This window comes from Carassius auratus, chromosome 14 (assembly GCF_003368295.1).
Source record: "Carassius auratus strain Wakin chromosome 14, ASM336829v1, whole genome shotgun sequence".
Lineage (NCBI taxonomy): Eukaryota > Metazoa > Chordata > Actinopteri > Cypriniformes > Cyprinidae > Carassius > Carassius auratus.
The window spans coordinates 13,925,531-13,950,424 of NC_039256.1; the positions used below are offsets into that span (position 1 = coordinate 13,925,531).

Consider the following 24,894-nt stretch of genomic DNA (forward strand, 5'->3'; position numbering starts at 1 on the left):
AAAAATATTAGTTGTGAATAAATTGGAGTACACTTTACAAGAAAATACTATATATACAAAACACTAATTCAGTGTGATTTGTTGTTTCTTTGCAATTGTTTGAAAAACATTTACTTTCAAATAAATTTCACTCAGAAATTGCTAGTAAATTTTGCACATGGTGTGCATGGTACTTCAGTGTACATCTAAAAAAATCTGTAAAAATGTCAACCTGAGTATTCTAGTCAAATATTTTATCACCACCAAATTGAATAAGTTATTAACCAAAGTTTAGTTAATAACTGTAATTAAAGAAATATAACTGGAATTGTTTCAGTGAAGAGAAGGTTTGTCAACACCAAACTATACATTTTGCATTACAAAGTTTTACCTGAAAATTGATAAAGTTTTGAAGGGTTTATAGACCATAACTAGTCTCAACCTCATGGCACACAAAATTGGAAACACTTCAGGAGTCTCGAAGTCGTCGGATTGGTTGGCATACAGTATGACATATACAGTATTTCTGGGAGACGTTTTTATAGAGTTCTTTAATTTTCTGCCTGGAAACAAAGATGCGATGGCGCCAAACCCCTTCACGAAGAAAAAGGCCATTGTATTTACAACTTCGACATTGAGAACTTATCAGGATCAACTAAATGCTGAATTTTTTAAAATATGTGAAACGTGTGAAGTTCGGGCATAGACTCTTGAGAAACATGAATGGTTGCTTTACCTGTCAGTCATTTGGCTTCTTGAGTGGTCCTTGGCCTTTCAAAGCAGCCAAGGTTTCCAGACCTTCTGCCGTCAGCCTGAAGCTCTGGCTATGCAAGACTAGACAAGCAGATGTCTGTTTGAAATGTGAGCTACAGGAATTTGTACTTATTCTTCTTTATATTTCTACACAATTATAGGGGAAGAACACTTCATTCCCCATTCCCTGTTGCATTTTTCTAAATTACAATTCAATAAATTTCTCCTCCTTTAATTCAGATTCAACTTCCGTTAGGATTTTGCTGAAATTCCAACTCATGTTTTGAAAGGGATTCCAATTCTTCATTTTTGAATTTTACCTGAACCTGATACAGTCATTATCACACACAAACCAGAAGGATACTGAATGGCCAGCTGTTCGAGATTTGCCCTTACATACTGAGAAATGGTATAGTAAAGTTGTTTTGTCTATAAGTTCTCTTACTCATCATGGAACAGCACATAAGGAAACGTTTATGTAAAGATCAGTCCTTGCACCAAGACATTCTTGTTTTAATTTCCACTCTACTCCCCTTGTCTGTCTGCTTGGAGGATCCTGAATGAAGTCATTGGCAAACTCGAATATCTTTGTGTTTTCAGTCAAACACCCCACAAACAGAGTCAAGGCCCTCTCCCCTACAAAGCTGTCTGCCCACACAGACACTTCCATTAGCCTTTCTTACAGTATGATCAGACAGGTCAGGAAATCAAATTCAGTCATTTATGGGTGTGGCTGCAGTTTGAGAGAAGGGAGAAGACTGTTTACTTGAATAAGTGGAAACATATTCCACAAAACGTCACAGCTTAGACCATGGTGGTCCATTATGTCACATAGGCCGTGTTGAACACCCAAATAAAAGAAACACCCAGAAATAGTTCACACCAGTCAAAACAAGAGCTACTTAGCTGACAGAATGACTTTAGAGTTGATAGAAATACATAAAAAGTGGCTATATTATATATTTACAGATTAATCTAACTGAATCATGAATTATTATTAGAATGGCTATAACATTAGGCCAGAATTAGTTTCTTTCCCTTACACAAAGTACACCACATCATTTCCATTCACATCCAAAGAAAGCGTTAGACAGGATGTTAGACCTTGTCCACTAGGTGTCATCCTGAGATAAATCGACAGCTCAGCTGTGTCCATATTCTATAAGTGGATCATCTTTTATTACAGTATGTTGTGGCTAGCAAATGTGGTTCTCCTAAACTGGATGCCATGTGATTTACCAAAATGGAAACTCTTCTTTTACATCTGCGCTTTATAATGTTACACAAAATGTGACAAAAAAGATATGTGGTAGACATAATATTTTACACTGTGATCATATGATTAAAACAGTAATTACAGAAGTTGAAGTACAAGTTTAGCTTTATGCATACTGAAATAAGTCATATGTTGCAGTTGACATTCAATGAAGAAAAAAGACTGAGACTTGGATTTTGCAGACAGTTATCTTTAATGGGGTGTATCTGTGTGTAAAAAATAGCAAATGACAATCTTCTGAAGATAGAAACTATGTCTGTGGTTGTAATACTCATGAACTTGTGGATTTTGCTCATCCACATTCTTTAAATTTATCCAGATGTACTGCATCTATATGCATGTCCCAATGCACATCAAAGGTGTTGCACAAACCAATTACGTCATGTCATTCATTACACGTCATATTATGTATTTGTTAAATAATGTCCCTTAAAGGTGAAAATGCCAAACACATTATTGCAGCTAAATAAATCCCTCCAGAAAGATAACTTTTAATGGTGTTAAAAGAAGACACTGTTTATTAAACCCTTAAACCCTGACAGCTATTGCAAGATAAGGCCTACCATTGCATAAGCCTGGACTATACAAGGAAAGCTAGGGCTTGTCCAAATGATAAACTGAAATTATATCAGACAATGACAACCATGATATGTCAATGTCAGAAAAAAAATCTGTTTTGGGTCTTCATGAGGAGACTTTCAGAGTAAATATTTAAATGAAATGAGCAGTAAAATATTGTTATTTGTAAATGAGTAGCTACAGCCTTTGACAAGACATTTTACACTTTTATATCCCACTAAAATTCAAAATGCTGTCGACCATAACAGATTTCAAATGTAAACAGACCATATGTATCCACTGATGTTTCATGCTCTTCGTCCCCCTGAAGGAGGCATGCTTGATGGCTTGTGGTAGCATTCTGAAGGGGTTGCATTTGGGCTTGCATTCATCCCAGTGGGGATGTAATACATGCTTTCTAGATAGCTTTGATCCAGTGATGAATGGCCTTTCGGTTCATTTTTTGGCATCTGGCTTGCAGGGCTTCCATACCTTAAGGAAGTCTGGTGAAGTGTGGTGGGCACAGGAGGTGGCTCCGGATGGCGAACTTGCGGGGCAGTACCTGAGATTGCTGGATAAGATGGCACTGCATAAGGCAGGTACTGTGGTGCATACAACCCAGGACTGTGCAGAGAGGAGTAGGGCGGTGCAGCTGGTGGATATAGCCCTGAATGGGACATTGCCTGATGTGGTATGAGAACTTCTACATACTGGCCCAATTCAGGATCAAACAACATTTTTCTGAGTGGTTGCATTGGTACCTCAATGTAGAAGTATTTGCCAGTCTCTGGATCAAGAAGAACACGACGAGGGCCTTGGCCACAGCTGAGCCCACTTGCATTCTCTGGATACAATACACCAGCTCCACCTGGACCTTCATTTGCGTAATCGTGGCCAAAAGATGGTGTCAAATCTTGAGGATTAAACAACTGCGGCCGGGGATCCAGAGTAGACATGTTAGCTGAATGAGAATACTCATGATAGGGAGCAGGACCTGCTGCCTGAGGTGAAGGGTGATTGGCCGGCCGTCTATCTGCATGCAGCCCAGAAACTGGAGGATTGTCATCACCATAGGATTGTGAGTTTGAAACAGGGCAAGCTCGTGGATGCTGAAGAGGCTGAATCAAAGCTGAGGCATGAGGTATTGTGGTATTGGAGACTGGTAGACCATCTGGTCTGCACTGATGAGGACGAACTTGAGCTTGCGGAGGACCACCGGGACAGGTAAGGACTTGGCCTGGAGACCGAGAGGCTGCTGGTACCCGTTCCTGTGGACTGTTGTTGGGATGTCCTTGATGCGAATGAGAACTTGGCATGCAGGAACAAGAACATTGCTTAGTTGTTGGATGATACCTGCATGGGCTATGTGGGGGTAAGTCTGAGAGCCGTAGCGGGCTGAAACTCTCTCGCTCATCATAGCTGGGAGGATCATCTGAAGCGTAGAAAAGATTGTCATGTGTGTGAAAACGATTATTCGATGAAGCTCTTGTCACAGATGGTGTGTGGTTAAGCGCTTGTGGTCCTGGTGAGTTAGAAGCAAAGGAACTATCTAGTATCGACTGGTCTTGACTGAATGATGGGGTCTGCAGCTGGCAAGTGCTGGTTGTTTGCAAGAAAGCAGAAGATTGCTGTTGATCCAGACTGGCCAGTGTCTTTGTGGTGGATTTTTGCACAAGACTTGGAGTTTTAGTGACTGGGATGGATGGTGGCTTGCAGCTTGATACAGCTGATACAGCCAGTCTTTTTGTATCTCTTGATGAAGTTTCGTTTCGTTGATCCTTGTGTGTCATTGTTGATGGTGTTTCATTTTTGTTTGATTCACTACTTGATATTGTTTGCTGTTTAATAACAGACAATGGCTGAGTATCTGCTTTTGATGGGTCACTTGGCGCAGACTTAATTTCTGCAAATGATTGTTTATAGCTGGGTTTTGGTGGTACAAATGGCTTTAGTCTATCAGTGGATATTGATCTCACTTGTATGGGTAACTCAATCTCTTTTGATGCATTCACTGGCGTGGCATTGTTTTTTGTAATGCTTGAAAAAGACCTCACCTCTGGTTTGCCACATGTTGCTAAATAAGTTGGAATTTGTGTCATAGTCGTAGTGGCAGTTTTCTTTTTTTCTTGTTCCTTTGAAGGTTCTTCTGTCAGTGTTCCCTTGGGACTCTCACTTGGTTGAGATGTTGTCGACGAATCATTGACAAAAGCTGTTGGATTGCAAGGCAATGATGTATTTTCTGCCTTTACTTGTACTTCACTTGAAATGCTTTCTGATAAACACCCCTGTAACGGTACCTCAAGCCTGTTGACATGTTTAGCGGTAGCACTTGTACCTTCAGTGAGAACATCACAGACTCCAATGTCAGCCTGCATCCCTTTTTCTTTCAGTAGCATGGATACAGAGTGGCTGTTGCTTGCAGCTTTCATCTGAGTAGAGTCAAGAATTGTAGGGGAAACGGTCTTTGTCTTGGATGTGCAATCTGGTAGAACCACCAACGCAGAAACTTCTCGCTCCTTACTTGGGGGTCTAGGGGGCATCTTAGAACTCTGATCACAGTGAACGTAAGATCTTTTATTGATACTTTCTGATTCAGGTACTGCATCTGAGGTTGTAGAGTGAGAATATGGTGTTTTTTCTTTTGACTCAGTCTTTGGTGAAGAGCCTTTGGATGTTATTTCAGGGATGTCAACATCTCTTTTTGACTCTGCGCTCACCCATGGTTGTGATATTTTTGATATGTCAACAGGCAGTTTTTCATCTTGACAGTGCATTGCTTTGCTGCCTGATGTTTGTTTGTCCTTCCAACTGATGGCTTTGCATTCAATGTGTAAGGCTGGAGGAGTTTGCGGTGGCTTCTCTCTTTCCCTTTGAATCACTGCGTCTTCTGCAGTAGAGGTTGAATTTGATGCTTTGAAAGACAGGTTGTATGTGTTTTTCACTAACTTCCTCACATCCCTAACTCTGTGTATAACAGATTTTTTGTTGCTGTCATCATCGTCTTCAGTCTCTATGAGTTTAGTAGACTTTATGTTTATATCTTCTGCAGCTTTCTCTATTGCCTGAGATTTGGATATTTCTCTGGACTGTTCCAGATCAGGGGACAAAGACACTTTCAGAGAAGATGTTTTTTTTCCTTTGATAGAAGAAGGTTTCAAAGTTATCTCTGGGGTTTTCGACATAAATACACTCTTTCCAGCCAGTTGTTCCTGGCTTTTCCGGTGTCATCTGGCGCTTCCTTATGTCTCTGGTTGTCATTCTGTTCTGCATGCTTATTGCTGGTGTAGCAACAACAGGACTTGTGTTACTGATACTGGCATTTGCTGAGTCATTATTGTACTTCTCTTCAAGGTTGCTACCTCCTCCCTCTTTCCTATCACTCTTGCTGTTTTTTATTTTGTCATCAACTTGTGGAAGGGCCACTATAGGCTTGGTTTCTTCCCTTGCAATGATGCCAGCAATTTGAGCTTCCCCAGTGTTAAAGAATGCAGGTCTTAAGAATGGCTTTGGAGGAACTTTTGGAGCACACTTCTTCGGCTGATGAAGTGAAACTCTCTTCTCTCCGACAGCAGAATCTTCAGATGAAAGAGTACATTCAGAATGCTGGCTAGAGCTTAAACTATGTTTCTCCATGGTACTTAGTACGCCATCAAAAGAGCTGGGGCTGACATCAGGATGTTTATTTCTATCTCCAGAAGGACTTGGGTCTGTGCTTTTTGATGTCTCTTTTTGCACATCTTGCATTTTCTTTGACAATACACTCTTGATAATGCAAGATGCCATTTGTGTCTTAGGGGAGCCATCATCTAAAGACACAGACTTCTGCAAGGTCTTTTTCCTGTCATTTTGAGGTGAATTTGGCACCTCCTTGGAAACTTCCTCTTGCACAATAGCTGGCATGCTATGTTGACGAACAAGTGAGTCTTTCGAGCGTCTATATGTGGAGGGTGAATTCATAATATTTTCATTGTTTCCTTTATGCTTAGATTCATCTGTGTTCCGCCTTAACAGCTGGATCTGCCTTTTAGGTACGGTCCTCTTTCCTCTATTGGACTCTTCCTTGCTCTCTAATGCAACATCCACACACTCAAAACTCCCCATTTCAAAGCGTTTGTTGGGGTACAGGCTGTCATGGGGTAAAAAAGATGAACCATCATTTTCATGTAAAGCTGAGCCACGTAAATCTGCATAGGTCATCCATGCAACAGCACCAGGGCTGTCTACAGTCGATGGCTGTGAAACATTTGTAGAGGACCTGTGGCTTGAATTGTACACATCCAAATAATCCACCTGAGGACTAGATAGGCTTCTGAAAGCCAGATCTGTAAACCACTTAACTTCATTGTCTGCTTCATCAAATTCACTTCCCATGCTGGAGGTCTCACCAGTATATTCTGGAGGAAGAAAGCCTTCACTGCTGTATTTACCCTGGGCAGCTGACTGGAGCCTCCTGGCGCCGACCTTGTTCTCTTGTTGTGAGCCCTGAGCTCTGAGCTGACACTGTTGCTGCAAAGTTGTTGGGTGAGACTCAAAATAACAGCGAGCTGGAATTCCCGACTTTGGGTCTCGACTTGAGAGAGCTGGGCTGTGGCCTGCAGGCTCTTTTCTATTCCTGGCACTGAATGACAGTTCAACCTGTTCCCCTCTGTAACTACACTCTCCAATAGTCTCCTCCCCCTCTCCCTCCTTCTTTCCACTCTCCTCTTTTTGCCTGCATGGTTGCCTGTCAAATTCACCACCATTGTCCTTACTGATAAGGCTTTCTGGGCTTTCTCTTAATGCTACAGGCACTTGACTAAGCCTCTTGTCACTGCTTGGGGAATCATTTTTCAACATTTCTGTTCCCTTGTTCCTATCAAAAACCTCAACATGGCATTGTTTGTTCTCTACAGATGCCACTGGCTTTGGCAGAGATACATCCAATGGACACATGGAGGTTAAATCAGTTGTGTTTTCAGTTACATTTTCTTGACTTTCCTCAGTTTTTTCTGTGGACGATCCAGAATCTGAGGTTTTAGAGGTTGAATCTTGCAGAGTCTGAACTAGTGGTCCACTACGTTTACATTCATCTGGGACAAATGAAAGGCTTTTTAGGGTCTTTGAGTCAACATGGTCATCAAATTGGTCTATTGGGTTAGAGAAAGGATGACTAACTCCATCACAGATTATGGATAAACTCTGATTTTCTGCCTTTTCAAGAGAAATGGCAGGCTCCGGCTGGAAATCAGAAGATAGTGTTTTGTGTTTGGTATGATCTGATGTAGCTGATGAGGGCCTTGATCTGCTCTCTGGTGTTAGCAAAAAGTTCCTTGAACTAGGTAAGACAGAGGTGTCATTTCCAAAAAGATAGCTGGAAGTTTCAGAAGAGTTGCCACAGAAATTTGTTTCTACTGCAGGTGATTGGGTTAAATCTTCGGTTGGTGTAACATTATATGTGATGCCTGGGGATTTTGTATTTTGTGTGAGAACACTATATGATATTGTTTTGATTTGAGGTGAGCAGGTAAATGATCTCAATTCCAGTGAAGGGGCTGGGGAATTGGGTTCTGGTGTTAGGTAATTTTCTCTGCTGTTTGGAGTGGAGGTAATGCTCCTTAACGCAGGTGGGGAATCTCTACTGCTTGTCGGTGTTGCGGTGTAATCAGTTCCTGTGATGGCAGGAGAGGATGGCAGATCATTTGGTTCCACTGAAAAAATCATTCTCTTATTTGTAGGTGATGGGGTGATGGTATAACCCACCGGTGAGTGAATTATTTCAGGTTCTGGCGAGTGAGCTGGAATGGAGTGATCAGGAGAGGAGTGTATATCACTGTGACCACAAGGGGAAGATGTTGAGGCATCAGGTTCAGTTGAATAAACCCATCTCTCATTTGTAGGTGATGGACTGATGTTGTAGCATGGAGATGAGTGAATGATTACTGGTTCTGAGTGATCAGGAGAAGAGCAAATATCACTGTATTCAATCCTTGTGACTTCAGGGAAGGATGGTGAGTCTTCAGGTTCAGTCGAAGAAACTGTTCTCTCATTTGTAGGTGATGGGCTGATGGTGTAACCCACAGGGGAGTGAATCATTACTTGTTCTGGTGAGTGAGCAGATGCTGAGTGATGAGGAGAAGAGCAGGTTTTATTGATCGCAGGTGATTCCAGTCTTTCTCTTCCATCTATGGATGAATTTACCAGTCCTCTTGTTTCAGTAGAAATGTCAGACACAGTTAGGGAATCTATTTCCACATTATCATTGGTAGGCAGTGTAGATACAGATAAAGTAGCACAATTAGTGTCCTCAAAGTCTGGAATCTCCGATGTGTTCCTAAATTTAATTGGACACAAATTCAGCAGCTCAGGTGAAGATTTACCTGTGGACGCAGGCGTGGAGGTAGTTTTCCTGCTTACAGGGGAGGTGGAGGTTAATCTGGGTACTGGCATGACACTGGGTATGGGTAGAAAGTTGATATCTTTGTTAGAAGATGAAGTAAACATTTCCTGCTTAAGGCTGCATTCTGTTGGAGAAGGGTTTGATAGTTCTGATACAGAGCCACTGTTCATTGTTCCTTGCACAAAGAGAATGTTTTGCTCTTGTGGACTACAATAGATCATACTCTCTTTGTCCTCAGAAGACATCACAACATTTTGTTTAAGTGGAGATGCTGCCAAAGATTCACAATCTGACTCAAATATTCGTTTATCTAAAAATGAGCTTGTGCTTATATGTTGTGGTGTTTTATTAATTCCTTCTTGCTCAAAAACAGCAGGTTCTTTCTCTTCTGAAGAGCAGGATGTAGGATTAGAAGGGTTATTTGCCGGATTATTCAGGGTGGTAGCTGGTGTTGAATTCACATACTGTGGTTCAGATGCATTTGTGATTGCCGTTTCATTCACTGGGGCAGTGATTACTGACACTTGGGATTCTTCCCAGTTATCTGTTTGTGAAAGGTCATTACTATTGACTTTGGATGCAGGTGGTGTGCAGTCTAGTTGGTTAAGTCCATTTTTGGAATCAGACAAGATGGGTGATTTAGTTGGTGGTGAACGTGATTCCCTGGTCTCAGATGTGGAAAAATCCGGTGTATTTTCTGGAGAAGGTGTGTTGTAAGTGAATTCAGCATTGTCACTTAAGTCAGATCCATTGGCAGTGTGGTAAGATCCCGAAGAGTCATTGGTATCATCTACTACAATAGACTGATCCACTTCCCTCCTGATAAATGTGGCAGAGGATGGGCTGCTGGAAAGTGACGGAGACTCGCCTTCATCCCCAAAAATGTCACACAGGCAGGTTGTTTCAGATATGGCATTATGATGGCTAGGGATTGAAGTGATATCAAAGATCTCCACACGATTTGGCCTTTCATGACTCTGCAGGCTGAACGTGTGTGGAGCGCTGCGAAGAAACGAGTAGCTGTCGCCCTCTAGAACCCAGCGTTCCATTTCTTCACTTCAGAGACCACAGACATTGGGATGTCTCACTTTTATAAAGACATGAACTGGTCACTTCATCAGTTGTTGAATGTTTTTAGACCTGAAACATAAAAAGAAACAACCATGAAAACTTGGTACTTTAAGAAGATACTTCTCATGACAAATCCCAAAATTTATATAGAAAGTGTTTTGTAAGCTTTATACAAAGTTTTTGAAAGCGACAGTCTATCTGAGATTATAGCTACTTGAAACAAATGTGTCTTCCAAATAAAATACATTTTAAAGTTTTGCTTATACAAAATTATAATAGTAATAGTAAACAGGATTACTTTTAAGATTACAGGATTACTCTTATGACTACTGATAGATATAAATCAAAGAAAACTTACTTGATGGAAAAATACAGTAACTTTGCCGGTGTTAAACATGTTCCAACTCACATGCAGAAATCAAAGTTCACATAAAAGTCATCAGATATGATACTTGCCATTTTTGCTGTTTTCCATGTGGCCAGTTTGAATGAAACAACCACTCCAGAGAACATTCACAGGGGACAGTTATGCACTGTACCATGAGCTGTGAATGAGGCTCCAACTGGGGGGTCCAGGTTTCCTGTGAGTGCCAAACTGACCCTTCATCGAAACAGGCCACTCAGTGCCCAGATATGTCCAGCCCCTCAAGCTAAGTCCAAAAAAAATGCTACGACTCCAGTACCATTAGCCGCGTCTGAGCTCATAGAGCCCAGCTATTTCAAACATTAATTGACACCACTTTTTTTTTTTAAAAAAAGACAGAAGCATGCACAAAAAAGAAGCTTTTTTTTTTTTTTTATCAGGCTTGGACATGGGTGTATGTCTCTGCCAAGCTTTACAGGGTGTTACAGCTAGAAGCAGGTGCTGTGATAGGATAGACAGAGTCTGTGAGTGGAATCTGACACACTAGGCCAAGACAGTCATAGGGGCTCACTAATTTTAGACTTCTTCTATCAGGGGAAACTTTGCTTTGAGAGGCTGCCTAGAGACGATAAGGACACAAAATGCCAGTTTTACAAAGTACACACCAACTGAACTTTAATATTAGATTGCAACATCCAGCTCTTGAAAACTCTTGCTTATACCTTATGAGTCTACAAATAAAGACCCCAGCATAGGTGATTCAACCTAAAGAGCTCCAATAGGTTTTTTTATTTTCTTTTATAAACATAAGTTTGGGAAAGTGATTCTTTGCTTTTAGCTTGAAAATGCTGACAGTTGAACATTATAAAAAAAATGCATAAAATATAACCTAATGACCGCTTGAAATTCTTGAGCTAGCTTCTTTGCACATTTTACAGCCCTTTGTTTCAGTGCATCATAGTATTTTTATTCCATGTGGTTACAAACTAGTCCATCGTCTTATGGGGAAAGAATGCTGAGCACTTCTGCGATGCAGGGATTTAGTGTTCACACCACACTACTGACAGAAATCCAAAAGCACAGCAGCTTGACAATACCAAGAATAGGTCTTTGATCAACTCATGGACAGTCAAAACAGAATTCTGAATGACCATGAATAAAAGCTATAGACTTGCATTATCATGGAGCCACTGGACATTTAATACCTTTGACTGAAAGGTAGTGTGCTTTTACAGAACAGAAACAAGATTAATTGCAGACGCCACAAAAAAAAGGTGTTATTTATCTCTAGCACACTGTTACCTAACACACTGTACATAAATATGCTTGCAGAAATCCCCCTGCAGAAACATGACACGTTTCTATCTTGAGCTCAGTGTATTTAGATATTCTATTTTTTGACAAATATGCAGTGGACAGAAACTGCCCCACAAATAAAACAGGCTTAGGAGGTCACTTGACAATTTGTATACAAAACACCACATAACCTTGTAGATACACCACTGACTCCATTATATATGTAGTGCAGGAAATTCTGATTTTGTCCTTAATTGGAGATAACAGACTAACTGCAAAGCATAATTGCATAATAAAATGTCTATTTCAATGCATTGAATCTAATACTTCTACTACTGTCTTAGGAACTTTCTGGATAACATCATGTCTCAATCTAACAAAGCATATTCGGTGACTACTGTCTAACTGCACGGCAGTTATATATGAGGTTAAATGCACTCAAAAAAAAAAGACCATCAGTCCTTGTCTTCCCATGAACCCTTCTAAAAGTGATCTGTGGGTGTTCAGTTTATCTCAATAATTTACATTTCTATTTTTTTTTTTTTGATGTCAGAGTATAATCAACTCTGTTAATAAATAATGTAACATAATTGTTTCTAACAAAAAAACAAAAAGTTTTTATTTAGAAGATGTTCTATTTTAATGTTTTCAAAAGTACAATCTCCAGCTTTTGGTTTTGAGGTCGGAACGAGATCCTCTCCGACAGCTAATGAAGTTCAATTTCACAAGCTGAAAGAAAAAAAAACATACTTAATGTTTTCTTAAAATCCAGTTATCATCAACCTGTACAATATCAAATGCACACAAAGGAATATTGTAAGATTACTGGAAGTCTTATCATACCGATTATCGTATTTTATCAGTAAAACTCGATGAGCTGGCTGTGAAAGTGACTCACGTGAGGGCTTCAGTCTTTGTGCTCGAGAGAAATAGCGCGGTGCTAACATCCCAGCAGCATCTCCAGGGGTCAAGAGTACGCCATTGTCTGACCAGAAGAACTGAATCCCATCTAACACCAACCAGAGGGGAGAGGGATCATTTCAACTCCAGCTCTAACATTGTTAAACCTATTCACCTTTAAACTGGTTTTAAAAACGTTTTCTTAATACCTGACATAGCTTTCGCAACATCAATATACACCGCTAGATCGCAACTCGGTCTCATTCCTAAAAACAGAAAAGAGACCATTTACAATTGTAAATAACCAAATGTATTTAAATTATGTTTAAAAATCATATTTGCATATTTTGTAGACATATTCCTCATATTCCGAACTGCTTTCTGCTATCCTAGTTTTACCATCAAAATAAAAAATGTAATAAAGACCTCTATAAATGAATCTAATCTGAATGTCACGCACCACTGATGACTCCGCCCTCTCCAGGAAGTCCAGGTGCCAGATGTATGTGAGTTCTGTTCATTCTGCTGATGCCCTGACTGCGTATAGAGGGCCAGTGTTTCATATATGAGCCATGAACAGCTTCTCTCGGACAGTCCGGATCATCAAGTGCTACTGCTCTCAGCTCCAGATCTGTAACCTGATTGAGACACATACTGTAACAACATTTATCAAAGTATATGTAAACTTGTGTCAAACAAATGCTCCAGTGACCATGTTCAGATTTCAAATCTATTCGTCTATTGTAGTCTTCACATGACCTCTGATCCAAACGGACCTGCACTGAGTGGCCCTGATTGGCTCGTATCTGAAGACGACCATCCTCGGGGTGGTTGCAAAGCTTGAATCGCTGTTTGTCGTTGCTGTCCACCACTCGCTCCACGTCCTGCAGTGAAAACGAGCGGAACTGCTGATGAGCCAGAAGTTCATCCACAAACACAAAACCATCTGTGGACAAGGACACATCATTAGGATTGACAAAAGGGATGATTTAAATTATAATTTATGAATAAATCAATTGTTTTCTTGTCCAACAACAAAAGTAATCATCCTCCGCTCACTTTGTAAGCAGACAGGATGAGTGTACAATCCTCATCATCAATCATACACTTCATATCATCTCACCCGAGTTCAACTGCAGACCCATCTTAATGGCACCATGGCGTAATGCGTAAGACAGAGATTTAGACAGACGCACATCTCTGCTCTGAAAGATGCAAAATAGAAATATAATTCAATTCAATTCAATTCTTTCAAAACTTTAACACAGAAAATGTACACAAAATACTGTTATTAGTCTACAATTCACACTTCACACATGAGATGTGACCTGCTATACTTGTAACTGTTTATAAAAGCATTTTGTTTTTCATAATGAAATTCATAATAGTTATTTTGTTTTCTATGGACTTATATTGAAACTAAATTATAAAACTTAACCAAAATCATGTTTTTTATTTTTATCTTATTGTACCAAAATATAAAATTAACAAAATGACAAAAATGTTTAAACCAGAACAATAATAAACTCTGAGAAGATCAGAGAAGTGATAAATCACTGTTTCTCCCACCTCTTCATTCCGGTTTCCTTTTCCTCGTCTTCCTCCTCGAGGTTGACAGTCCATTATGAAACACTCGTTGTTATTGTATCCTTCACCAACACAGCTATCGGATATATGACCTAATGCAGTTACAACCATTCATCTAAACGAATATTATACATGTATACTCCTTTATGCTTTCGTTGCTGAAATTCACGTGACAACCGGAACAGCGGAAACAGTGAAAGAAGTATTAACGAGCGGCCAGCAAGGGGCAGGAAAGACTTTGTTTTATCTATATTCTGAGAGATTTGCACCATCTAGCGGTGATAAATGCCTTGACGTATGTATGATCTTTTAGATGAAGTGTAAACTAGAGATTATTAATAGAATATAACAAGAAATTACAATAATATTTTTGGAACACTTTCACTACTGGCCAACAATTTAAAAATAAATAAAATCTTTCACTTGAAATCCATAATTTTTGAGATTTACAAACAAATTATTGTTGCTGTTGTTGTTATTATTATTTAATTTTTTTTTAACCAAAATATATCCCGCCCCTCCCAGAGGGGCATGTGTCGTCTATCTTTGTGCGTGGTTTCTTTTACTGTCTATGGGTGTCACGCATCTTTCAGTCGTCCATCTTTGTGCGGGGCTTGAGTCTTTCAGTCGACCATCTTTGTGCGGGGCATGAGTCTTTCAGTTGTCCATCTTTGTGCGGGGCATGTGTCTTTCAGTCGTCCATCTTTGTGCGGGGCGTCTCAGACTGACGCTGTGCCGACTCCGAGTGGAGCAACAAAACACTACGAGCTTACGATCTAAAAATAAAGACCTGCGCGGATCCTACTTCGCTGCTTTCTCTTGCTAAAGCTCGACATGTACTTTAACCGCGGTTACCCTGTCATCGCCTTCTGCGCTCTGGTCGGGCTAATTCTGGGTTCAGAAGATGGCGCGGATCGCCCGGTTACCGGAGCTCCGGGATCCCCGGTCCGTCTGTCGGAGTCAGACCCCGGGGTTATGAAAGCAGTTAAATTCGCAGAGGAACGATATAATATGGGCTCTAACGCGATGCACATACGCCGTGTTAGCAAAATCCTTTCGGCCCGCAAACAGGTAATTTGTAGAATTATAAATTACTAATTCGTTAAAATGTCAAATATTTATGTTATTAACGGGTAAAAAACCAGGTAACATTATATAATATTGTTGTTCAATGTTATTGTTGATATATGTCATTGTTAATGTCTTATTTATGACGTTACTTATTGATTTACGCGATTCTGATATTGGACAACAAGTTTATTATAAGGAGCTATTTTTACCGCATTCATGTGATTTGACAAACGTGCGCAGAGCCCTCAAATACATAACAGTGCTGAGCTTGTTTAAACAGAACAACACTGCGCGCATTTTACGCATTTGTTCATTAGGGTAGTTGAGATGAAAGCAGCGCACTTTTGAGCACATACTAATGTTTTTATGTAATTTTTTTCTTATACAATGATTACAATAAAAAATAATAATAAAAGGCAAAAATGTATTTCAAGAAATGTTTACAAAGTTTAATTTTTTTTTAAATTTGGTATATTTAAAATCTGTTAAAAAGCCTACTGTTGTATAAATACCACAAATTCTCGCAGCTTGTAATATCAGTTATTTATATGAATTATTAGAACGTTTCTATAAATCTTTATCTATTAAATGTCAGTCTTTATTGAAATATGTAACAAATGTATTAAGATTATTTATAGAAGTTTAATGTTCCACAACCATAATTATATAAGAATCTTTAATTTGTGTTCTGTGTCTTCCACAGCTGGTAAAAGGTGTTCGGTACAGTATTATGGTTGAGATCGGAAACACTCAGTGTAAGAAATCCCTAAAGCTGAGTGGTGTGGACACCTGTGACTTTTCCCCAGAGCCTCACAAACAGAAGGTGAGCAAACACTAATTCTTAAATCACATAAAACATTACTACTCCGTGTCTTGTGATGGCCAATTCAGATGATTCTGTAACAGTAGATACACAGCACACAACCCATTTCATTTTGTCCATTATTAGCATTTTTCCTGGTTTGATTCAGATTTTATGTTAAAAATAATTCAAATCCAGTATGATAACCCAATGTTTTTGTTAAAAAATTAGCTAGAAGTTTAACAAAAGTTCAACATGCCCATTTTTGTGAATGTACAATGCATATTCCCTCTTCTAATCACCCCATTCTGTCTGTCTCTCCACAGACGGAGGTTTGTTTGTTTGAGGTTTGGGACATTCCCTGGGAAAATAAATCCACCCTACTTAAACAGAAATGCCAGCCTGCGGGTCAGTAGCCTGGGACAGATGGCAGATCTGTCAGCCTCATGTAGTCCAAATCATCTTTATCACTTGATATACTGCTGTGGTGTAAAACACAGAGACATGCATACTCATTGTAATGTTTTAGGACAGTATATCAAGTGATTTTGATCATACATCCACATGCATTTGTAGATAAATTAATATTGTTCATGCCTTAGTTTCCAAGGAGCTCAGAAAGGTTGCAGCCGTACCTCTAACCTATGGCAAACCCATGAAGGTATGGATAAGTGTGCAGTGTACACCAAAAATGTAATTCAAATTGCAATTAACCCTATAAAGTCTACTGTATCAAATATTGAAATACCTATTGTGCACTATCTTCTACATGCTATCGGTTTGTCTGATTATTAGTATAAGCATAAAACAGCTTTACAAGTAAATGTAAGAATAACTTTTATATTGTTAGGAATATTAGGAGATGAACGCTTACCGGGGACCGATGCATCCATACTTCACTTTAAAAAAAAATCATGGTACAATATGAGTATCAAATATAAAACATGAGGCTTTTGAGAAATATTTTTTCCTCCTCAATTATGAGCTCTATATTCTCATTATTATATTATATGAGCTATGTAAAAGCCTGATGACAAACAAACATAAACGAAAAAACATGCAGACTTTAAGATCTTTTTCATATTTTGCATATAGAATTCAATAAACAGTTCCATTACAAATTTAGTTTTTCGAACCATTATTTCAAATGTCTGGCTTTACAGGGTTAAATATTTGTGAGCTTTTAATCAAGCATTTTATGGTTTATTTTTTTAATTTTTTTGCTATTTTCAGGAAACTGTAGAGCTTCTGACTGAGTTTAAAAACTTTATGATCACATACAATCGAACATACAGCTCCCAAGAAGGTAAAGCACAGAACATACTTTACGTTACTATGAATCTGTCGCACCTGTACTTTATTCTACATTTTACAGTGTAATTTCCCAGACACAAATTTGTAATAATAAACAAGTAATCAGTTTGTAATCTTGTGCAATTGTATAAGTATCCATATATTTATTACCTCTCACCTAGATACCATAATGTAAACTATTACCATATTAGTTGTCCACATTAGTATGTAATTGAATGGCTATTTGTAATACACATAACACAATCAAAATCCCTTCTTTAAGCACTGATCCATTAAACTCCACAGAGGCAGAGAAGCGTCTGCGCATTTTCCAGGAGAATATGAAAACGGCTCAAACGCTGCAGTCTCTGGAACAGGGCTCAGCTGAGTACGGGGTCACCAAGTTCAGTGACCTCACAGGTTTGTTTATGGATTTGTTAATTACTCTGTTAATAAAATGAGGAAAAATTGCCAATTAGTGGTCAAAACTAAGTCCAATCCAAGCCAAAATGAACATTATTAACAATGATGCTTTAACAAAACACTTGTCTAATATATATTGAGTATAAGATCCTATCAAAGCATCTAATCCCAACCTTTGTGTGTTTAGAGGATGAGTTCAGAATGATGTACCTGAACCCAATGCTGAGTCAGTGGAGCCTGAAGAAGGAGATGAAGCCAGCGACTCCGGCTAGTTCGGCTGCTCCTGACAGCTGGGACTGGAGGGAGCACGGGGCAGTCAGTCCTGTGAAGGATCAGGTATGATGATGAGCACAGAATAGCTTAATAGAGAGCCCATCAGTGAAATATCAGGCGGAGTACGTCTGCAGAACTGAACTTCAAATGAAAAGGTTTTATTATAATTAGTTCAACATTTTAACTGACCGTCTGTTGAAGGGCATGTGTGGCTCCTGTTGGGCATTTTCTGTGACTGGAAACATTGAGGGACAGTGGTTCAAGAAAACCGGACAGCTTCTTTCCCTCTCTGAGCAGGGTAAATATAAACTACACTACTGTTGTATTTTTAAAGAAATTAATACTTTTAATCAGCAAGGATGCATTCAAATTGATCAGAAATGACAGTAAAGACATTTAGAATGACAAAAGATTTGTATTTCAAATAAATACTGTTCTTTTGAACTTTCTATTCAGCAAAGAATCCTGAGCAAATTCAGTGAAAAGGTAGATTGATTTCTTTTCTCACAGAATTAGTGGACTGTGATAAACTGGACCAGGCGTGTGGAGGTGGATTGCCGTCTAACGCTTACGAAGCCATTGAGAAGCTTGGTAAGAAATAACATTCCCTAGAAGGCAATTTCAATGAACATGTCTAATATAAACGGGCTTCTTTCTTGTACCTATAAAGGAGGTCTTGAGACAGAAACGGACTACAACTACACCGGACACAAGCAGAGCTGTGATTTCTCTTCAGGGAAGGTGGCCGCATTCATTAACAGCTCTGTTGAGCTTCCTGACAATGAAAACGGTGAGAGCGAGATGTGTCAATAAACTCAATTCAGTTAAAAACTCATTCAAACAACACTGATGATGGAAATACCTGCACTGGAGGAAATTAAAGCAGGAAATTAAAAATATCAAATATTTATATCAGCACATTTGCAGAGAAATATGAGCTGTTTGAGTGTTTGAAATGGAAATACTCCTGTGTTCAAACATTTGAGTAAGATTTATTTAAATGTTTAACTCACCAAGGCTGCATTTAGATTATTTGATCAAAAATGCTAAATATTATTACAATTTAAAATAAAATTTTTATATATCAAAACACAATTTATTCCTGTGATACAAAGCTAAATTTTTAGAATCATTATTCAAGTTTCAGTGTCCCATGATTATTTAGAAATCATTATATGATGGTTTGCTGCTTAAGAAACAACTTTTTAAAATATCAATTTTAAATAGTTTTACTGTATTTACACAAATTTTACAAGAACAGCAGAGATTTAAAGATTTTTTTGTTACAGTAGAACTGAAAAATGTCTTTATTGTATTGTCTTGTAGAGATTGCTGCTTGGCTGGCTGAGAACGGTCCGGTCTCTGCTGCACTCAATGCTTTCGCCATGCAGGTAAAACAAATACACCATGGAGCTGCCTCACTGGAAAAATATACCATAAGCATGAGTTAATATATTTCCCTTTAATGTTTCGGGAAAAATTGTATGTAATGTAATTGATGAGAAAACAGTAAAAAAAAAAAAAAAAAGTGTGTGTGTGTGTGTGTGTGTATATATATATATATATATATATATATATAGAGAGAGAGAGAGAGAGAGAGAGAGAGAGAGAATAAGCAACACGTTTCTAATGCAGTACGCAAAAGTAGCATATACAGTATATCTGGTCCTACAGAAACAAAAATACATTAACTGATTACTTGAAGTTGCCTTTTTTTTTTACTGTCTGTAGTTCTACAGAAAGGGAGTGTCTCATCCTCTAAAGATCTTCTGCAACCCCTGGATGATTGATCACGCTGTGCTGCTTGTGGGATTCGGACAACGTGAGTTCTATTGATTTCAATGTTTGTACTGATACAGATGAGAACTTCAGTTGTTTAAATGCCAAGGCTATGGTTTCAGAATACTTTGGAATGGATATACATTTACAGGCATATAGAATCAGTCAACAGAGTGGTGTTTATCTTTCTGCTTTTTGGTGCAGGTGATGGCGTTCCATTCTGGGCCATCAAGAACAGCTGGGGAGAGGACTATGGAGAGCAGGTATGAAAAGTCACCTCAACAATGTGCAAGAAAGTGGCAGCACCAATCATTATTTGACGTTTGATCACATTTTGAGCTGCAATATGAAAACTGCTATAAAAATAACTAAACATTTGGCCCTGCTCGTAACTTACATGTAGGTGTTTGTAGAATATGTGATAACACAGAAATGTTCAAATTGTTCCTGTACTTCTCTTATAGGGTTACTATTACCTGTACAGAGGATCCAGACTGTGTGGAATCAACAAGATGTGCTCATCTGCAATTGTGAATTAGATGCGCACACACACACACACACACACAGCAAGCAAGCAAGCAAGCAAACATTTGAAAACAGCCCAGTCATGAATCTGATGATCGTGCACAGAGAGTTCACTCTGTTTCGGTCATCATGTGATCTGTGAACAAATGGTAAACACGCATTCTGCACATATATTATCCTCGTAAGCACATCATTCTCAGTAGTTCAGATAAATGAAGTATTTCTCTTGAGCTCATGCGCTTTATTTAGCAGTCATTTTTCCGTTACATAATGCTATAGCTGAATTTGTTGTACATTACCTCAGATCCCATGTGATGTGACAGACACAGCAGATGACCAAATAGCAAATAGGTACAAGATAAGAGCAGTTTACCATGCTACTACTAAAACATTACCTAGTCCATGTTTTATTGTGATTTTAGACTAGGTAATTTAGTTGTATTTTACTCTAACTAGTTTTCTTATTCTGTGTTTTATTATCTAATTGTTAATTTAATTTTAAAACAATGAGTTGAGCCTGTGTCGTATTTGCTTTTAACCATGCTGAACAGATTAGCAGTTATACATTTTTAACAGTGTATTTTATTTTTTTTCAAGTGCATTTTACTGAGTATTTTGAGCTGCTATTATTGGAAACTAGATTTTGCACACTATGAATTTCCACAGTATATTGTGATCATTGCGTTAATGCAAGTATGGCTGTTTTTACCCGCACAATTATTTTTTTTTTACCATATTTTGCTGCATAGGAAAAAGTTGCTAATGCTTCTTCCAAGTTGTGGCAGAAAATATGCATTCCTCAGTTGTTGTATCTCTAATGCATTATTAAAGCTGTAATGGTGAATAAACTCCCAAATTTCTGTCATGCTTTATGCTGAAATAACAATTGTGCAATAAATGAGCAATATTAATTTAGGCAAGGCTTAAATTGGTTTCAAATTTTAGTCACTTTAAAATGTGTGCAACCCAGGATGAAAGCAAACACAACAAATGAAGCAAGAGAACAATGGGTAACCTCCGAGGTTTGTTTCGAGTTAAAAGTGGAACTTGAAGTGTTGTCTGGGTGGTTTTATGGTTTTAGATGAAACGGCAAAAATCACTGGAAAAAAAACGAAAATATATAAATTATTAAATACTTTTCATCCAAGGTCAATGCTTTGAGTTTGCAGATTTTGTGAAGCCCTCTAGTGATTATTTGTGGTACTTTATTTCCATATATGGCATTGACCTCAACAGAGATCACACACAGTTAAATGAAACATGTCATGTTATTTTATTGTCTTAAAAAGTTACACAATCCCCAAGGAAGGGATTTAGTACACTAAAACATTTAACAGCACAACTACACAAATGGGGAATTTCTTTTTTTAAATATGATAGACTTTATCAAAAAAAAAAAAAATCCCCCTTGTAGGTTTTTATACTCCGCTTGACAGATAGGCAATCTCTTACAGAATGACATAATGTCACAAGAAGGAACAATGTTATTGAGAACCATAAGAAATGCATCATGTTCTGGGAAGACATTTCATGGACTATCAGTATTTCGTATGAAATATGTTCATTATAAACAGAACATCCATTCGGATGATTTTTTCCCCTTCTTTTTACAGTCACCAGAGAACAGGCATTAGTGCAAAAATGGTTTAACAAGGTAGTCCTGGCTGCAGTTTATCCATTTATTGGAGAGCATGACATTTTACAGTCCTCTAGACTCATGAGGGGACTCGTACTCAGATGAATATGACAGATGTTCACTAAACGGAGCAGAAAACATTGTTTCACAGAATAAAAAAAATACAATTTTATAACTTAAATGTAAAAATTTAGAAATCACTGGTTTTTAAATATTGGGGCAAAACAGGGCAAAGAACAAACGTTAATGCATCAAATAATTATTTTGTGTAAACTTGTTTGAAAACATGATTTCTGGCTTTGTTGCTTTATTAATAATTTATTCAAGACTTGTTCACAGGTCAGATACAAATTGTGTATGGTCACGTGACTAGACTTGTCAATATTTATAAAAATGAGCTGACTGATGTCAAATATTTATCATAAATACTGACAAATTGAGCATTCAACCTTAAGAATGAAGAAAATATCACACTATCATAACCATATATGTATTAATTTGCTGTAGCCACTTTAGTTTTCTAGTGTTGGTAATAGTAACAGGATCCAAATTTTTTTTAATTTTTTTGCGATCTTTATGATAGAGGTGGCAAATTATAGAAAGGGAACAAGTTGATGTATATATAAACTAATGTAATATAAAAAACTGAAACATTATTAATATTTAAAATAAATATTTTCTATTTTCATATTTTAAAAGTGTTAAAAACAATGCAGTCACCCCCCCATAAATAAATAAATAAAATAATAATTACGTTTTGCCCCACATCTCAAAAAGCATTGAAATATTGTTCTAAATGCTTACCATGAATTTGTGCACTAAAATAACTGAAGAAAAATCATAACATTGTAATCATAACAATAATCATAATAACAATAAATAACTGAACATGGCAGGACATTTCAGAGATATGAAGTTCTAAATGATCCACTCTATAGGGGTCCTATATGATTCCAAACTCTACACAAGTCTCCTTTCTATTACGATGAGATTTGGCTCTATTAGTTTGAGAACAGTAGATTCCTAACGCTTGATGATGGAGATGTGATTGAAAAGCACTAGCAGTACATTCACAGTTTGTAAGCTGATAGTGGTTGGTCTAATACAGCGGGCGTAAGGTGGGGTGGACGTCTCTCATGTCTCCCTCTACAGCTGTACAAATAGTGGAGGTAGCAATGTGTGTATTCTGTGTCATCTAGGAATTGAGCACCTGGTTAAAAGAGTAACTCTGGAGATAAGAAAAAGAAAAATGATTCCAAAATGTTTTATTTTTCTTTTTTAAATAATATAATGCTCCATTCAATGAGAAAGCACCAGTAATATTTAAATTGGTTTTTTTTTTTTTTTTATAAACAAATAATGCATTAGCGGTGGTATGTTTTGTTCCGATTCTACATAAATGTCCCAGAGAGATCCCAGGACGCAGGACGATACACAAGGATGCGCTAGAACGATTCCAGCAGAAACATGATTTCCAGGGAGATTATCGTGGCCTTCAAATTTCGGCCAAAGTCAGTAGAGTTCAGAGGGACCTGAGCGTACAGAGGGACACACCAGACAGAGCGATGGATGAACAGGCAGAGGCAACGCAGCCAAGTTTGGATCAGAAGACAGTTAAGACCCGTAGAGGATGCATGAAGCTATAAAGGACACCTACAAATGAGTTTGATCGAGGATTTCATCCCAAAGAGATCGGCGTAAATTTAGTCCTAATGAAGTGACTTGTTTGTCTGCAGCAGTATTTGTTACAAATATCCCAAATAGTAAAAGACACCTCCAGTGAATGGTGATGAATTGAAACACGTCTACATTAGAAAAGCGCAGGAACAGGCGTCACACGAGCGCTTGGCGGCCGTCCCCATCACTACACGCTGGTGATGGAGGCCTGCTTCTCCGTGCGGTTGGCGGGCGGCTCACGGATGGTGCGGAAGCTGGGGGGCTGGTAGGGCGGCGGGGGTCTTTTGGTGCCAATGTGTCCTGGACTCAAAGCCATATTCTGTCGCCTGCTATTTTCCACATTACTCGAGGTGTTCGAAGCAAGGCTTTCCCGCGTGCTGAAGCAGTACAGAAGGACAGAAAGGGAAAGAGAATGAAAGTGTTATGAAGAAAGCAGAAATGGAAAACCGATTAGTAACAGGCTGAAAAAGGAACAAAGATGGGGTTAGTCAAGGTTACCAATCACAATCTTGTTATTAATGCTGATCAGGGTTGTGCACCATTCACAACTGAACGCAGTTTGACTTCCAAAGAATCTGCATCTGAATTTGCAAACAGGATGTAGAATTTGATTATAAAGTCACAGAATTAAAATGGAATACATTTTTAAATGAAGCCAAGCATAAGTCTTCTTGTCAATATTTTATCAGGAAAACAATGCAGTGGATAATTCTTGTGGTGCTGTAAAGACATATTAAAATGATGAGAAAGGGAGGAATACAAACCTGAAGGGACAGAACATCTATAAAGGTTAAGGGTGATGATACATGGATTTATATGTTAAGTCTAAAAGCCCAGTGTCAACAGATGCTACTCTCAGAAAAGCCAAACCTTCCCAAAGTAAGATGGATGACTGAGTGAGAGTTCTGGGAATGCAAGTCTTCATTTAAAAAATAAAAAATAAAAAAGAATTTGAAAATATCAAATTATTCGGCTCATTTTAAATGTAACTGCCTAAATTTCAAAGGGGGAACCAAAATGTATTTAATAAATCAAATTACAAGCGGAATCCATTCAGGTAACACACGGCCAAACTTCAACTAACTAGCACATATATTAAATATCAGCATCATTATCAGTTTTTTCCCCCTACAAATACACATCTAATTTTTATTTTATTATATATATATATATATATATATTGTTATTGCAATAATGAATTAGCTTTTAACCATTTAAAGCATACATTTGATAGAGACTTCTGTTGGGTAGGGGT

The 24,894-nt window shown here is 38.2% G+C and overlaps 4 protein-coding genes across 9 annotated transcripts in view; 1 reads left to right on the forward strand and 3 right to left on the reverse strand.

Annotated features, from left to right (window-relative positions):
- Window positions 1-2,182: 2,182 nt before the first annotated feature.
- On the reverse strand, window positions 2,183-10,790 carry LOC113113725 (mucin-3A). The gene is made up of 2 exons (XM_026280157.1): window positions 10,470-10,790; window positions 2,183-10,082 (listed from the first exon to the last, which is right to left on the reverse strand). Exon 2 carries the CDS (start codon window positions 9,989-9,991, stop codon window positions 5,663-5,665), a length of 4,329 nt encoding a protein of 1,442 aa, XP_026135942.1. The 5' UTR covers window positions 9,992-10,082; window positions 10,470-10,790; the 3' UTR covers window positions 2,183-5,662.
- Window positions 10,791-12,266: 1,476 nt separating this feature from the next.
- On the reverse strand, window positions 12,267-14,406 carry trpt1 (tRNA phosphotransferase 1). Its single transcript, XM_026280166.1, has 7 exons — window positions 14,143-14,406; window positions 13,697-13,778; window positions 13,350-13,519; window positions 13,034-13,211; window positions 12,783-12,839; window positions 12,572-12,682; window positions 12,267-12,402 (listed from the first exon to the last, which is right to left on the reverse strand). Exons 1-7 carry the CDS (start codon window positions 14,269-14,271, stop codon window positions 12,380-12,382), a joined length of 750 nt encoding a protein of 249 aa, XP_026135951.1. The 5' UTR covers window positions 14,272-14,406; the 3' UTR covers window positions 12,267-12,379.
- A 382-nt stretch (window positions 14,407-14,788) lies between these two features.
- LOC113113727 (cathepsin F-like) lies at window positions 14,789-21,174 on the forward strand. Its single transcript, XM_026280165.1, has 14 exons — window positions 14,789-15,231; window positions 15,935-16,054; window positions 16,360-16,441; window positions 16,636-16,694; window positions 17,267-17,339; window positions 17,633-17,746; window positions 17,937-18,085; window positions 18,224-18,320; window positions 18,533-18,613; window positions 18,693-18,812; window positions 19,349-19,413; window positions 19,754-19,844; window positions 20,006-20,064; window positions 20,266-21,174. The coding sequence occupies exons 1-14, from the start codon at window positions 14,995-14,997 to the stop codon at window positions 20,338-20,340; spliced, it is 1,422 nt and encodes a 473-aa protein (XP_026135950.1). The 5' UTR covers window positions 14,789-14,994; the 3' UTR covers window positions 20,341-21,174.
- LOC113113726 (storkhead-box protein 2-like) overlaps window positions 21,048-24,894 on the reverse strand; it is a 60,964-nt gene continuing 57,117 nt past the window's right edge. For all 6 annotated transcript variants that reach the window (XM_026280159.1, XM_026280158.1, XM_026280163.1 and 3 more), the window contains exon 4: window positions 21,048-24,016. In XM_026280159.1, the coding sequence (XP_026135944.1) occupies window positions 23,827-24,016 (190 nt within the window). In that variant the 3' untranslated portion in view covers window positions 21,048-23,826. The remainder of the gene's footprint in view (window positions 24,017-24,894) is intronic.

Bases quoted from the DNA above. Each gene is read 5' to 3' on its own strand.
- LOC113113725 (XM_026280157.1), bottom strand. From the start codon at position 9,991: ATGGAACGCTGGGTTCTAGAGGGCGACAGCTACTCGTTTCTTCGCAGC.
- trpt1 (XM_026280166.1), bottom strand. From the start codon at position 14,271: ATGGTTGTAACTGCATTAGGTCATATATCCGATAGCTGTGTTGGTGAA. The intron at 13,520-13,696 runs GTGAGATGATAT...CCTTGTCCACAG, and splicing joins GGGTCTGCAGTTGAACTCGG to ATGGTTTTGTGTTTGTGGAT. The intron at 13,212-13,349 runs GTCCGTTTGGAT...TGTCTCAATCAG, and splicing joins ATCAGGGCCACTCAGTGCAG to GTTACAGATCTGGAGCTGAG.
- LOC113113727 (XM_026280165.1), top strand. From the start codon at position 14,995: ATGTACTTTAACCGCGGTTACCCTGTCATCGCCTTCTGCGCTCTGGTC. The intron at 16,442-16,635 runs GTCAGTAGCCTG...TTCATGCCTTAG, and splicing joins ACAGAAATGCCAGCCTGCGG to TTTCCAAGGAGCTCAGAAAG. The intron at 19,845-20,005 runs GTGAGTTCTATT...TTTTTGGTGCAG, and splicing joins GCTTGTGGGATTCGGACAAC to GTGATGGCGTTCCATTCTGG.